Source organism: Rissa tridactyla, chromosome 2 (assembly GCF_028500815.1).
Source record: "Rissa tridactyla isolate bRisTri1 chromosome 2, bRisTri1.patW.cur.20221130, whole genome shotgun sequence".
Classification (NCBI taxonomy): Eukaryota; Metazoa; Chordata; class Aves; order Charadriiformes; family Laridae; genus Rissa; species Rissa tridactyla.
In genome coordinates, this window is record NC_071467.1 from 105,740,796 (window position 1) to 105,756,101 (window position 15,306).

Here is a 15,306-nt window from a genome sequence, read left to right on the forward strand (position 1 = left end):
CAAGACAAAACTTGAGCCAAACATGGTTGTGGTGGAAGAAGGACCCAGTTGAAACAAAATAATGGATTTCTGATGCAAGTCCTAACAGAGTATCTTGTTAAGCTCAAATTTTCAGATTCACAGCTCTATAGGAACACTGTTTCAAAGCGATTAATCAGAACAGAAGCCAACTGAGCTGTGTCTGTGATATCTTCAGTGCCTTAATATTTCTAAAATTAGTAGGAACTGGTATTGCAACCACAAAAATCTCTTTGTTCTTGAAAAAATATCCCATGTTTAGCAATGATTCACAAGCAAACTCTTCTCTTTTCATAGAATTGTTAGGGTTGGAAGGGACCTTAAAGATCAGCTAGTTCCAACCTCCCTGCCATGGGCAGGGACACCTCCCACTAGATCAGGTTACTCAAAGCCCCATCCAGCCTGGCCTTACAAACTACCAGGGATGGGGCTTTCACCACGTCTCTGGGCAACCTGTGCCAGTGTCTCACCACCCTCATGGTGAAGAGCTTCTTCCTAACGTTCAATCTGAATCATCCCATCTCTAGTTTTGATCCATTCCCTCTAGTCCTACCATTACCCGACATCCCAAAAAGTCCCTCTCCAGCTTTCTTGTAGGCCCCCTTAAGATACTGGAAGGCCACTGTAAGGTCTCCTCGGAGTCTTCTTTTCTCCAGACTGATCAACCCCAACTCTCTCAGTCTGTCCTCATAGGAGAGGTGCTCCAGCCCTCTGATCATCCTCGTGGCCCTTCTCTGGACATGTTCCAGCACGTCTATTTTCCCCTATCTAGAATGAGTAGTAGACTAGGATTCTAAACTCCTCATATCCCATTACTCTAACAAGCAAGTGAATAAGTCTAAACTCTACCCTAAATCCAAGTAGGCCATTAAACCTGTTCGTGTAGAACACAGCAGCTTCACAGGTCTGGCCACTTTAGTTTCTTAGCTCTTGTACACCGTGCCAAGCATGGGCAGCAAGCCTGTTGCAAAATCCAAACTGGTATCTCCAAACCTGTACAAAGATGTCATAATCATGACATCACGACTCAGGTGGCCACATCCTGAAAGTTATAGCATAGCTAAAAATTTGTGGAACAAGTACACGACATAACTTAAATGAAAAGTTACTGTGCTGCTAAATGTAACTGAAGTTCCATCTTTAACTTTAGCTTAAAAATTAACTAAATTTGGTGTAGTTTAAAAAATTGAATTCAGTTAAAACTCCAGTTATAACTTTAAAACTCCATTTTTAACTTCAGTTTAGCTGAAAACTCCATTTAAATTTACTGTTAACCACTGCAGAATTAACTCCAAAGTCAGGTACCAAAATATTCCTGGGCGATGTAAACTACAACAGGTTTTGTAGTGTATTATTAGTACATGCAAATAAGGCACGTGAGGATTTGAACAAGCTTTGTTCTCCTGTCACCTTACACCTTATTTCAGACGGACTGGGTTTGCTCTCCCACAAAATATCAGAGTGAATGGGAACATCTGGAACAGTTCAATGCTTTTAAAAATTATTATTAAACCAAGTATGCAAAAAGGATTTCTTCTCCGCTTCTTTGTCTGCAAATATACTGTAGCATGATTTATGATACCGTAATTTGGACCATCTTCAAAGATTTATTTTTGATAGAGGAAAAATCTCTGAAGATATTCCAGACACTTGTAATCAGATGTTTAGCCTCCTCGTTTTTATTCATTTTGCACGTTGGGATGTTTTTGAGGGAGGGAGGGAAGATGGCTTTGTTTAATGCTCAATTCTTTACTCAGCTGATAAACTACATAAACTCCACACAAAATGTAAGACTGTGTGAACCGGATACCTGTGTTGTCCTCACCACATCAGGTGACCTAAGGATGTTTTAAGATGGTATTTTCAAACACAGTCACTAATGCATGAAGAAGAATCAGAATGAGCAGAGAGCAACAATATAATTTCAACTTTATGGAAAATACAGTCCCCCTCTTCCTCATGCTGGCGGATTTAGATAGACATGCATCTCTTGGTCACAGCAATGGAAACAGGCTGCCCTCAAATGTCGAGTGCGTGTGTTCGTGTGCTTTGCCTTAGTTGGATCACATAATTCAACTGCTTTATAACATTTTTCTGAAGACACAAATTGTAACATTTTAAGAGTGAAAAGGTGGGGAGTGGGGATGAGACACGGGTGAGTAATGGTAGGTTTTACTGAAAATGGGTAAAAACCTTTCTGTTCTCTAAATTTATTAACAGATTCTTGCTTTTACAGTTTTCTAGGTAGAAGCAAAACATTGTTTTAGCTTTCCCTCTCTACCCCATAAGCCTAAGCTTTTTGATAAAAGAAGGCTGGTTTGAGGAAATAAGTCTTACAAATGATCTTTAACAGTAGACTGAAGTCATGTGTTATTATGCATGAAAGAATACACATAGACCGAAGTAAAGGGGGAACATAAGGCTGCAAAGACAAGCTTACATACGCATCAACATTTTCTCAGGCTACAAACCTTCCTGTTATTTAAAATTAAGAACTACTGCAGCACTGTTACTAGTAAATGGCAGCTTCATTTACTACCAGAAACTCACCCCCATGTAACTCAGCTCATGTAAAAGCAAAAAACTGGAAAAATCTTAATGTATAGTGCACTAATTCATCTCTGATAAGCGATGAACATAGCACTGAAGGAGAAAAGAGGTTATCAGCCACTGTGCTACATGGTTCACAAAGACACATCCTAGCAAAAAGAAATTCAAGGATCGCTGTTGGCTTTATTCCTGTTCTCAAGAACACCGAGCACTTGACCCAAGACATTATTTCAGACAGAACCTAGAACTCTGCGCCATGGGCAGTCAGTACTTTGTGCCATGTTAACCTAGGCTAAGGGTATACATGTATAAAAACCTCTAGGAAGAAATGCGAAAGGAGAGGTAACTGCCTGTTTGTCAATCAGTGCAGAAACATACAAGCAAAGAGAGGTAAGAATGCACCGTAACGTACACCCTGGCTGACGCATAGAGCTTTCATTCTTAAATTCATTCTTCGAGCTTTGGAGGGCACTGGAAACATAGGCATACCTTCTTAAGGCATGTATTTTCTGCACGCTCATGCAGGAAAACAGATAAACCCATCACCCTTTCATAATTCAACCCTCAAATTAGACACACACACAATGTATTACATCAATCCCATTCATACCCAGCACTGTTTGCTCCCGCTCACTCGCCCATTCAACCTCACTCAGAGCCATTCAGCCCTCATCTGCCAACTCCTTCCATCACAGGCCAATCCATTCTCGATAAACAGTCAAAGACTGTTTAAGTCACAGGGTACAGAGCTCTCCCTAAAACCTTACTAGGTAAAACCAACCATTACTCACCAGTGAACAACTGCTGTTTTGGTTATCCTTTATTCATGGCTATTTCCTCATCCCCATGGCAGCCAGCGTTTTCTTGTGCTATCAGTTACACCTCCTGTGCTGCAGTAGTTTCAACAGCTAATTAATTGCCTTAGTGGATCCCCTCGTTATCCTAATTCTATGAGTCTAGTCCAAGGTAAGGTAAACTATGTCCAACAGGCCTGTGCTCCGTTACCACAAACTGGCAAAGAACAAGAATGTATTATTGTTATTTTAAGGGATTATTTCATTTATATTGTAAGATTTTCTTTTCTTGCTAGAATAGCACATGTTTACAGCCTTTCACTGCAGGTATGCTGAGTACTTCAGCCTTACTGCATGTATGTGCGTACACAGGGGAACAGAGGCAGGCTAAACTGATGCTACCGCTGTGCACTGAGGAGGGAAAGCAACATTAAAAGTCTGAAGAGGAGCTTTCCATGACATTATACATTAGCTTGTTCACACACATGCAGGAATAAAAACATAACTCATTGTGCTCGGTTATCTGATATTTTTTTAAAAAACTATTTAACAGTTGCCATTTATCCCAGTGAGTACAGAGGGTATTTCTTGTTATTTATTAATCCTTGCACAGAAGCACTAATCCTCAGTAGAGTATGAAGACAACCGACTTTTTAAGGGCTTGAGTTTGTACACTGGAACTCTAGAGCATTTGACAGACCTGCATACCTTAATGCCGCCTTCACTACCTCTCCTCACACAGATATTGCATAGAATCATAGAATCTTCATGGTTGGAAAGGACCTTTGAGATCATCGAGTCCAACCATACACACACACATACAAAAAAAAACAAACCAAGAAAACCAAACCAGAACCAAACAACCTACAATCTCTGCCACTAGAGCATGCCCTGAAGTGCCACATCTAGATGTTTCTTAAACATCTCTAGGGATGGTGACTCAACCACCTCCCTGGGCAGGCTGTTCCAGTGCCTGACCACTCTTTCAGTAAAGTAATTCTTCCTAATATCTAATCTAAACCTCCCCTGCCGCAGCTTCAGACCGTTTCCTCTGGTCCTGTCATTATTCACCTGGGAGAAGAGGCCAACACCCACCTCTCTACCTATAAACTCAAAGACAACTGAACTGCCAAGCATGTTTGAAAAAGGACGGGAGCTAATAAAGAGTATTTCCTTGTTTCTCAAACTTTAGGCTTGCTGTTCCTTTTCCCACCCACAGTCAAAACAGACTAATTTTGCTGTTTCAATTTATCTACCTGTTTTCTTATACAGCTGAGGCTTGGGAGGTGGTAGGGGATTCTGCAAAGAGTAGATTACTTTTCCAGTGTTCAGTTATCTGCCTAGTGGTGTATCGTGATGTTTGGACTACACTTCTGGATTTACTACTCTGAAGTGCTGTGCAGAGTTTGAAAGAACGTATCAGAACATCTGTGTTTTATGCTCAGAACTATGACCATCATCTGCATTCAGATGAGACATGAAATTATAGTCCTGTTGCTTCCATCTGACCACACCAATTTGCAATTTCTCCTTGCAGCTAGAATGCTCCCTTTCCATCACATGATGTATCCAGGGAAAAACATTCCAAGTCTTCCTCATTCTTAATTGGTCAAACTGCTTTTTCCACTTGTTTTGTGCACACCATGCATAAATGACTCTGTATACAGCAGCGGGGCAAGTCCAGATATGTAAATAAATAAATCCTACAGCATCTGGAAAATCAGTATGTGCTGGTGACCTTTCTAGTCTCAAGCAGAGGAGGCAGCACACATCTACATATTGTTTTACCTTTGTAACAAAAGATAGTTTCAAAAGCAAGCTCTTACTAGTATAAACTGAATTATACTTGCAAAAGTCAGAAACAGAAAATTTTAGCACTTGACACAAAGGCAAACTTAAAGATTCATAACTATGGTGCTAAAGCTATATGCAGGAATATTTCCTTCAAAAAACCTTTTGTTTAATTGAACGCTATTCTTATGTTACTTACTCCAGTATCACATGCTGAAGCATATGCAGAAAATGACAGGTGAATCCTGACGTTTCCCACCTTAGAGTTGGAGCTAATGCCCTAAAATACCGAAGTTACCTTTCTCATAGCTCTGCCCTAAGTATTAATCATAATTTCCTAAGGGTGTTTGGTAACACGGTGGAATAACTGTGTTCCTCACAGTAAAGTTCCTACAGATCAAGTCCTATCACGAAGACATAGGTATGCAGTTTCGGAACAAACCTGTTCTATCTGCTTTAAAGGCTGCTAAAATGGCCGTTCTACCTGCCCCCCACCTCCAGCCATGGGCCCTTACCACTCCTTTTGCACACGGCATTCAGCGATTACCTGTCCACGTTGCAAGTCTAACTCTTTGATCTGACAGAGAGCTAACCCATAAGAAAACCTTCAAACCATTAAATAAACAAGCTAATCCAACAAACCTCACCACTGCAGAGTCACCAGATCTGATGCTGAGATGAATGGGCTAACTCATGTCCAAGGATCCTGTGTTGTGGTTTGGGCAGACATCCTCGAGGCAGTGTAAGGCTGCCTCTCTTGGGAACAGTCTGCTGCATTTCAGTGGCATTAGACACAACATAAAATGGCACTGCTAATTGCGATGAATATACTCAAAGGGTTTAAAGGGCTGACAAGGGACTCAACACACATCTAGAATTGCTGCTTATCACTCAAGAGCAAGGCATGTCATCGTTACACAAGGGAAACTCCTCAAGACTACCTACATTAACCACAGGCAGAGGGCTTTAAACTTCAGGGCACTCAAATGCACTCAACTGCCTAAAGGCCCTGACTCAATGAAAACATCTAAATCCTTACTATTCCTACTCTCTGCCTCTTCTACCAGAAGATGCCATCCTCTGAAATAACGTCCTCTGAAAGGGAGAGAAAATGATGGCACTTTATCTTACACCCCCCAGAAACGTAAGCTAATAACGTCTCCCCACACCCCATCAAATTAAGAGCTGGAGCACCCATTCAGTTTTGCCACCTTTGATGAAGTGAACTATAACCTCTCAACAAGGACAACCACAAACAGATTTTAGCTGAGAATATCAAACAAGGTTTTATACTAGTACCCTGTTTCAAAGAGACTACTAAGGCTAGAAGGTGCTAATAAACCTAAACAACACTGGCAGCATAATGGCCTGAAAAACAGAAGGAAAAATTAACAGAACGCACTCTAAGGGTTAAACCTTTAAAGGAAATTTCCCTAAACATAAATATCCTAAGTCACTACAAATATGACTAGAATGAGGTCCATAAATCTCGATGACATAAGCCAAGAGCAGAGGCCTCCAGTCTTGCATCCTGTATCCTGAATTCCACACATTTTAGGCTTTCTGCAGTGCTTGAACTCTAGACACAGTTCATTCATTTATTTTGGGCCCTAAATCATAAACCGTTTCAGTACAAACGCCTTCTAAAAACGTCTCAATGTAGGAATTAGAGGAATTCTGCTTCCTTATCACTTAAACTTACAGCAGCAAAAAATCCCAACTGATGATCTATAACAGGTAAGAATTTGCAGAATAGCATTTTTTTCAAGCAAAAACAAGTACCTGCAAAGCTCATCTCACATCAGTTTGCTTCCATAATTTGTTGGATGGTTATGTAAAGAGGGTATCAGAAATAATCCCTTGATAATCATCCTTAAAGTTGTACATCATGACCTGAGGTCTTGAGGTACCACATCATGAACACACAAGTGCTATGAAAAGCATTATACTCGGAAAGTATTGCAACAGCTTACCATGCTGGGAGGGATTCCTGTTTGTGACCTCTAACTTGTCATGGGAGCCAGGACTCATGGCAAGCCCTTCCACATCTACATCAAGGCTGGTGAAGCCATTTACTTGATTTTTGTCCCTGGTGACAGTGTTAATGCGTGTCGGGATAGGTTCAAAAGTAGGGTCTAACTCCAAGATCAGCCTGTTCAGTTGTTCAATGGACTGATCAATATCCAAAGTTGGAGAAGCTGGCAAGCCCCCAGCGTTCCGTCCTAGATCCAGGCCATTTGTGTCCCTCTGAGGCACTGGCCTTGACTTAAAACTCTCAGCACTGGCATGTTCTGCAGCTTCAGCAGCACCTGGCATGCTTTCTAGTCCCCTCTGCACAGCATCTCTGCTGCTGGAGCCACGCGTTGGGGTGTCTGGGATTCGGGACTGGCTCTGGACGCTGCCCAAATTCTCCACAGTGTTATGAATGCCAACCCTCATTTCATTCTCTGGGACAAAAGCATATTGGTGAGCAGTGACCATCTGCTGCTGGCGTACCCAGGTCTGAGTAGAATAGTTACTTGGGCCATAGGCTTGAGGCCGGGGTGAGACAGAAGGATTCCGTTGCAATTGCTGAGCTGACTTTGACTCAGTGCTTCCAAAAGATCTCTCATAGAGGGGATCCACCCCAATTCCCAGGTCTGGGGCAAAAGCATTGTGATGCTCTTCCCCAGTGTTACTTCCAAAGCCATCTGAAAGAAGCGAGTTCTGACTGCTCTTGTGGCAACTAAAGTTCCCTAGGTGGGTGGAGTGCTGCCCTTCTGAGGAAGACAAAGTCCCAATGCTGTCCACGCTGTGAAGGTCATGATTAGGCATTTCGTCATCCAGAATATCAGTCTCCCTGTCCTTCAGTTTGGTGTCTCCATTAACGTGAACTTGAGCTGGCACTATGTGGCGAGTCCCACTGTACTTGCTTTGAGCATCAGTCATATCCTTGGTGGTGTTGACAGAATCCTCCAGACCAAAGCCACTAAGTAGCTGGTCCAGTTCGGCCTTCTCTTGTGGGCTCAGACCTCGTTTGACTCCTGGCACAAGGCGCTCCTCAGTCTTGTCTGTCCTGATGGAAGCTGTTGAGTGTCCTGAATCACTGCTGACAGACAGGGTATGATCACTGTGATCAGGACTGACAGTCACAGGAACACCCTGAGCAACACCAGGGATGCTGCTGTCTGAAGAGCTCTTCTTCCTCACTTTCGCATACAGGCTGCCATCAATGGGACCTTGGGTATGCAGCACTGCGGAGAGATAAGTAACAGGGAAAGGGAGAGAAAAGGACAAGGCATTATATAAGGGCTTTGACTGGTGGTGTATCACGCCACAGAAGTCCTGCTAATACTAATGGTATTGTTTCTCCAAAACTAAACCGGCTCTAAAATACAGTATCAACCAACGGCATTATCTTCCCTCGTTTTACGTTTCAACTTATAACAGTTTTCTTGATGGAAATATAACATGCCATTCACAGCTCAAGATGAAATACAGTTCTCTTTTTTTATGCTGTTTTGAATGCATGTTTATGGCTCCACAAACTCTTCATGTTAATTTGAAGAACTATACTATTACAGTGCTAGAAATTTGAGAGACAGCTAACATGCATTTCATTCAGAGCAAGAATGGCAGGAAGCTACCAGCAATACTTGTAACATATCATGCAATTACCAGTTTATCCATTTCTACTACACTACAAACAATCATTTACTCCTTTTCTTGGTGGTGCAAGGTAAAAACAGACTTTCAATCAGAGCTGCGGTCCTTGGAATATAGGTAGGGCCTCTTCACAAACGCATGCATGACAAAATGTCAGACCAGGAAATTTCTACACGTGTCAGGGATCTGGTATGCATTTCACATTTCAATTTTAATAAGCAAGGCCATAATCCCATAAAAGTCAAAATATAAATGATGGGGAGAACCTAACTTTATTTCTGATCTCTGAGGTACTCACTCAACTAAAGTTCACGAATAACCATTTGTAATAAATAAGGGCTAGAACTTTCCTGTCTGTTTAGAACACCTTTAGAAAATACAACAATTTTGCAAGAAAATGCATCTACTCATTTTACTAAGGCTAGGTGCTGAAAACAGACAAATTCCTGCTTCCAGTTGCATGAGCACAACTTAGCACGCTTCACTGACATCAGCTATGCACAGAACTGGGTAAGCCAAATTTTACCCTCTTACAGGGCTAATGAACTCTAACGGAGGGCTTCGTTGAAGTGACTACCATTGCTTTTGATCCCAGAACTGTTACTGACATCCATGAACCCTGCTGCTTCCTGCAATCTCGAGGCACGTATCTCGAGTTTTTTAATCTGATATATTGATTTGTCTTTCATGCTGCAGCCACCGCCCCATCTGAATTACTTCTTTTCAATAATCAACAAAAAAATAATAAATCAATGCAAAACATACAGTGGAAAGTCAAGAGAATCACAAGTTAGACTAAAATCTCAGCCTTAGAATTGCCTACTATGCACACACCTCTACGTGTTTTATCACATATGTAATATTTTAGATGCTATACCTCACTGCTAACGGGAATCACATAAAGTATATACTCAAGAATAACAAGTATGAAATTAATACAAAATGGGTAATTAAAGTCGTAGAAAAAAACCTTTTCCTTCCCAGAAAAAAAACCCACAAACTATAGCAGATTTTTATATATGATAAGGAAGTAAAAAAATCCATTTCAGTTAAAAATACTACTGTGAGAATAATCTCTTCCATGTTATTTCAGAACTACCAACACTGGCAATGGATAAAACCACAGAACACTGACTACAGTGATTTCCTCCTGCAACATTTTAAAAACTCAAGAGTTTATTTGAATCCAGCTTATTTTATCCAAACCACTTTTTCCTACCTCTGCTTGTCAGGGCTTTTTAAAGTTCTCCTTGACATTATAGACCAAGGAGAAGAAACGAAGCCATGGGAGGCACATTCTTATAATCTTTTATTGGACTGGTTTGTCCAGCTCCCACACACATCACACAGGTCAGACCAATCTGAGGTAGATTATGGCTACTGGGCTCTTAACCAGTGCCGAAAATGAACACAATTAATTCTGTTTCTTGCGAAAACTTCAGGAGTAAATATTTCTACTGTCTGCCAAGCCAAGAAGGTAAAAGTAAAGTGAGTGGTTCTACTTTCAATGGATTTAATGCTCATTTACTAAAACATTTATAGTAAATATAAGTCTGAGTAACTTTTCCTACCCATAGTTTGAGAATTGTTTGATGATAAGAAAATCAGACCGTTACAATTTAGTAACAGGCAGATTTTTGTCAAAGGTAACCAACAGCTTAGTCTACATCTGTGGCAGTTCCAGAATCCAAGAGCCACAGAGAACCCAATGCATTTCAACATCAAATTCACCATGCGTTTTCAAAATAAAATTTCATGAAGCTTCTGAACTATGAAGCTTTGCTAGGCAATACCATTTTAGAAAAAGCAGTAGTCAGAAATTGTACCCACAACGGCAATGAATTCGTCAGTTTATAATGGCAAGAAAAGTGGTCTGGTTGGAAAGATCCTTCATTATGGGACACACTGCCAAGTTATGACAGATTTGATAGATTTTAAACTAATAATTAAAGAACAACTTTTTACTTTTTAAGGACTAGGCACTACTACTTTTCTGATGTTGATTTTAAAAACAGCACATACAAAAGACCAAAATACTCCTTTTCAGAACAAGTCGTCAGCGCGGGGAAACTGTTGTAGAATTTCTCTATAGGCAAACTGTTAGAAGTCTGATGAAGTTTATAATGTGTAAATCCCATGTTGAAAAAAGAGCTCCTATGCATGAGGTTGAATGTCTGTGTACAGATATTTAAAAACAATATTTATGAAAAAAATACCATATCTAAGCAAAATACAGCCAACTGACAGTTTCTCAACCTCTTTTATGCTGTGATTTCTCGTAAGCTCTCACTACTGCTAGGACAATGAAGCACGCGGTGCTTCACGTGGAATTATTTAATACAGTTACCACAATAAATTGCAAAAATTAAAAAAAAAAACAAAAACAAAAAAACCAAAAAATAACACTGAGTAACTATTAGGTGATTGGGTGCTTTTTTTTTTCCTGTGTGCTTAGTTTTGAGTTTAAAAACTAGAAAACAATACAAAACTGCTTCGTTTTAAATAGTTGAATATCCTGACACAGAATAGGCTTGAAGAGGTTACAGGTCTGAACTGGAACGCAATTAGGTAAATACAGGACTAGTACACTTGAACCATTAAGAAGTCTTCCTGTCTGACTTTTCTGTTACCCAAGACTAGGCATAGTGCTGTAAATCCTTCAAACGTGCTAGTCAGCCGTAAATAACTCATACCAGACGGAACATTCTCACATGCAGATTTGGTTCACCGTACAGAAATGTTAAGTACAAAATCTGTCAAATTCTCAAGTACGGCCATGGAAGCAATGCAAAACCTCTCTGCATTTCCCTCCATTAGCCCTCCTTGTACCATCACACAGTGTCGCACCAGCATAGCAACAGGAGTACAGACAAGGAGACGGACAGAGCGCCCGTGGGCTTCTGACCCAGGGGTCTCGTACGTGTACACTCTGTAAGGTTCGGAGATAACTCTGCCCAGTACTTCTTCCACTAATACAAAATTATCAAATTTATTCTGCATGTTGCCCGGAATGCTGAGCAACCACAAACCATTTGGGGGTCTCCCAACTGTGAACCATACAGCTCCCGTTCTAAAGGGGAGACGAGAATTCAGCTTACCAGTAGGATCTCTACTCAAAATTACACTATTTCATTTGGAACACCCCCCCAAATGAAATACAAACAACAAACTTACACATAAGTGGATTGTAAGTCTCAGGAATTGTTCATCTGCCCTCTTTATGTTTCCATTTGAAATAAAGAAAACTTTGTTAGAAAGTTTTTTTTTTTTTTTTTTAAACATCTGTACAGTATCTCTATACACAAATGTGGAAATGTGCAAATATAATTCCTCAATATATTTTTAATGGTGTTAAGAATTAGTAGAATAGCTTTCAGCAGACGATGGGCTTTTAATTGCTTATGATCTTTGTTTGCTCTTTACCTATTAAGTGTGCAAACTGGAACACTTCTTTTGGACTTTGGACGGGATACACCAGCTTTACAATATTCAGGAGTTTTTGGTTTTTCCAATTCTGAATAATTTACACTTCCTAGAGACCGTTCCTTTGCATACTACATTTATGTGTCAGTACAAAACTCGAACTTAAACTACTTCAGGATTCTAAGATGTCATTTAAATAAATTTAAAAGCATCTTTTTCTAATAAATGTGGAAGTTAAACGGCTATCATTGAACTCTCGAGTAATCCCATTTCTGGCTAAGGCATTTATTTAATTACTACACAAATCCCAGTTTTAATCTGAGCTGTAGTTCATAATGAACACTAAGAAAATAGCATTAACTGGTAAGCGTCAAGGAAGGGTGCAGGAATGACAAGTAAATCAGATGAAAGGAAGAAAAATTTTGCCACAGGAATTTCTCCCTCCCCTAACCTGTCATGTAGATGAATGAAAATGTCTCTTCTGCAAAAATACTTAGAAGTAGAGATGTTTACTACACTGAAGAATGCCATCCGCACTCATTAGCAGCTGGACTCATAGAGAGATACTACTGAGAACAACTAGAGTCTTTCTGGGACTTCTCATAAGGTTGGGCTCAGGATGGCCCAACACAAAAGTTGGTTAGAACAGAGGCTGTATACTTCAGAGAGTGAAAGGTTCATGGCCAGGAGAGGAAAACTTGCACACATGAATCTGTATACGTTCACGAGCCTGTATATGGAAACATCTCATTTTTATGGGGAATCTCAGTAAATCTCACCTTAAACTTCAGCAGTTGTAACATGTTTTTGGTACAGTATGTTCCCTGTTAAAAATAAAATCCCTGAAATTTGAGATTCTCTGAAGATGACTGCAACCACTTTGTGTAAGTAACTGACGACTGTAAACTGCCTGGGCTTCCCAATTACTACATGTGCTAATGAATCACACAGTCCCGTCAGAACTGAACACCATGGCAGAAGGGGTGATGTCCGCACACTAGCACCTCAGTGAAGTATTTCGGCACCATAAAACTGGCAACTAGGTTTTGTGGCATTCATACCTCAAGACTGCCGGTATGTGGAACGCCAGCAGATTAAAAAGCCTGAACAGCTGTGGACCCGAGTCCTATCTTATTCAGCATCAGCCTAAGTGTGTTCATAACGAAGATAACAAGTCTAGCTATACTTACTAAGAAGAACTTCACAATGAAAGAAGCCAACAGCTTGAAATATTTTATATGCCCTGCATTATTGTCTGAGAAATGTACATCACCTAAATTGGTAGGAACTGCATATACATGGGAGGAGAGGCAAGAACTCCACTTGACTAAACAAGCAAACAATTTACCAGGATTCCCAGTCCTGCATGAACCACTTAAAGCGAGCGCCCAGCTATATAGAAGAGGCGTTTAAGATGCACATGAAAACGTAATCAGTAAAGCGTGGGAGCTAGATGTCCTCCTGAAGTATCCAAATCTGAAAGTCTGGTCCACTGCCAAGCTTCAAAAATCCTCAAGGCAATTTCTCAAAGCAGTGGCTCCCCAGAGGGCGCACCAGGCCCAAGCAGGATTGCAAGCCTAACAGACACTACTTTTGATAATTATGCTAGGACTCGAGGAGTCATATTATGTTATCCATCTACAAGCAAAGCGAGACACACGTATGTTTGGAAACTTTACTTTTGGTTGTGAACTTAAAAATTAACACAATATGGTTAGGCTTCACAAGGAAACACCTGCAATTGTGGGGGATAAAACAATTTATTTGCAACTAGACTGTTTTGCTCTAGTAGGCAGGTGCCTTTTTAGAAACCTCAAACAGTCACCAAAAAATTATCAATCTGCTTTATAAACAGATGGGAAAGAATGAGACTCACAGCTAAACAAAAACCGAGCTGCTTCTAAGGAGTCTGGACATTCAAACTTGCAGCTCCTGATCATGAAAACACAATGGTTACTGCACATAACAAATTTAAATTATTTTCAAATTTGCACAGGTATAGGAAAACATTCTTAGATTAAATTTTGGTGGGTTGTTTGTTGTTGTGTTGTTGTTTTTTGGGAGTTTTTTTTTGTTTTTTTTTTTGTAAATATGACAAGCATTTACATGTAATTATCCAGTAATGATTAAAATAAAAATCAGGTATGGAATGCTGAACAGCATTAGGAATTTAGTTTTACCTCAGACTTGTGTAAGATTTGTCACTGCAAGTTCAGTGGAAATAATATAACTTAGTTGAGGTAAAAAAAAAAAAATAATAATAATAAGAAAAAAATCAACTCTGCCTAGAATTTTTTCCCTCCTAACTTGGTTTAAAGGAATATAAAATGCTGTATGAGGCAAAAATCATAATTTTATTTTATTTTCTGCCAGGGAGGAATTAAATATACAGTATCACACTCTGTTGACAGACGCTGCATTTATAGAACACACGTATACATCAGTGGTTTTACACAAATTTTATATTGGGTAGCCCGAGATATGTTTCTGAACTAGAGTAACCCAGAGAATATTTAGATATGAATTATTTTAAATGGAAACAACCACCACAAATCCATCTGCAAAGGTTCAATGATATCATAGTAGAGAACATGCAAATAGTCAAAAGAAAGACAAGATTTAGATTTTTAGTTATGTGTGTACATACATATAATATACGTATATGTACACCACTTTATATATATATAAGCGCTCTATATAAACTATATATAAGAACTGCATACGTGTGGTTTATTTGTTCATAAAACCAGAATAAATGCATTATTCAAATACTATAAACCTTCCAAATACAACATTTTGAAGTTCTCCGTGTATTACGTAACACCTTCATTTCATATTCTACCTTTTTCTAAATCATAATTTTGGAATACCTCCCGTCTGCATCCACGTTTTCCACCAAAAAGTGATAAGCAACTTAACCGCAAAACTGAAGCTATTCATATACGCAGAGAACACTTTTGACCAAGGCAAGTGAGCAAAATATAATAGCAATGCAAAATTTTATTCTGCACACCTTGCTAAGTTAATGGTACTGCAGAGGCCTCATGCATTCGACACCTCATCTCAATGCACAACTCAGTCCCCA

General features: G+C 39.8%; 1 protein-coding gene across 14 annotated transcripts in view; it reads right to left on the bottom strand.

Moving 5' to 3' along the window:
- The window catches only part of TNS3 (tensin 3), a 224,072-nt gene that overhangs the window by 61,329 nt on the left and 147,437 nt on the right, over window positions 1-15,306 (bottom strand). For 13 of the 14 annotated variants that reach the window (XM_054193529.1, XM_054193532.1, XM_054193530.1 and 10 more), the window contains one exon: window positions 7,127-8,386. The exons of the other annotated variant lie outside the window; for it this stretch is intronic. In XM_054193529.1, the coding sequence (XP_054049504.1) occupies window positions 7,127-8,386 (1,260 nt within the window). The remainder of the gene's footprint in view (window positions 1-7,126; window positions 8,387-15,306) is intronic. 14 annotated transcript variants of the gene reach the window in all.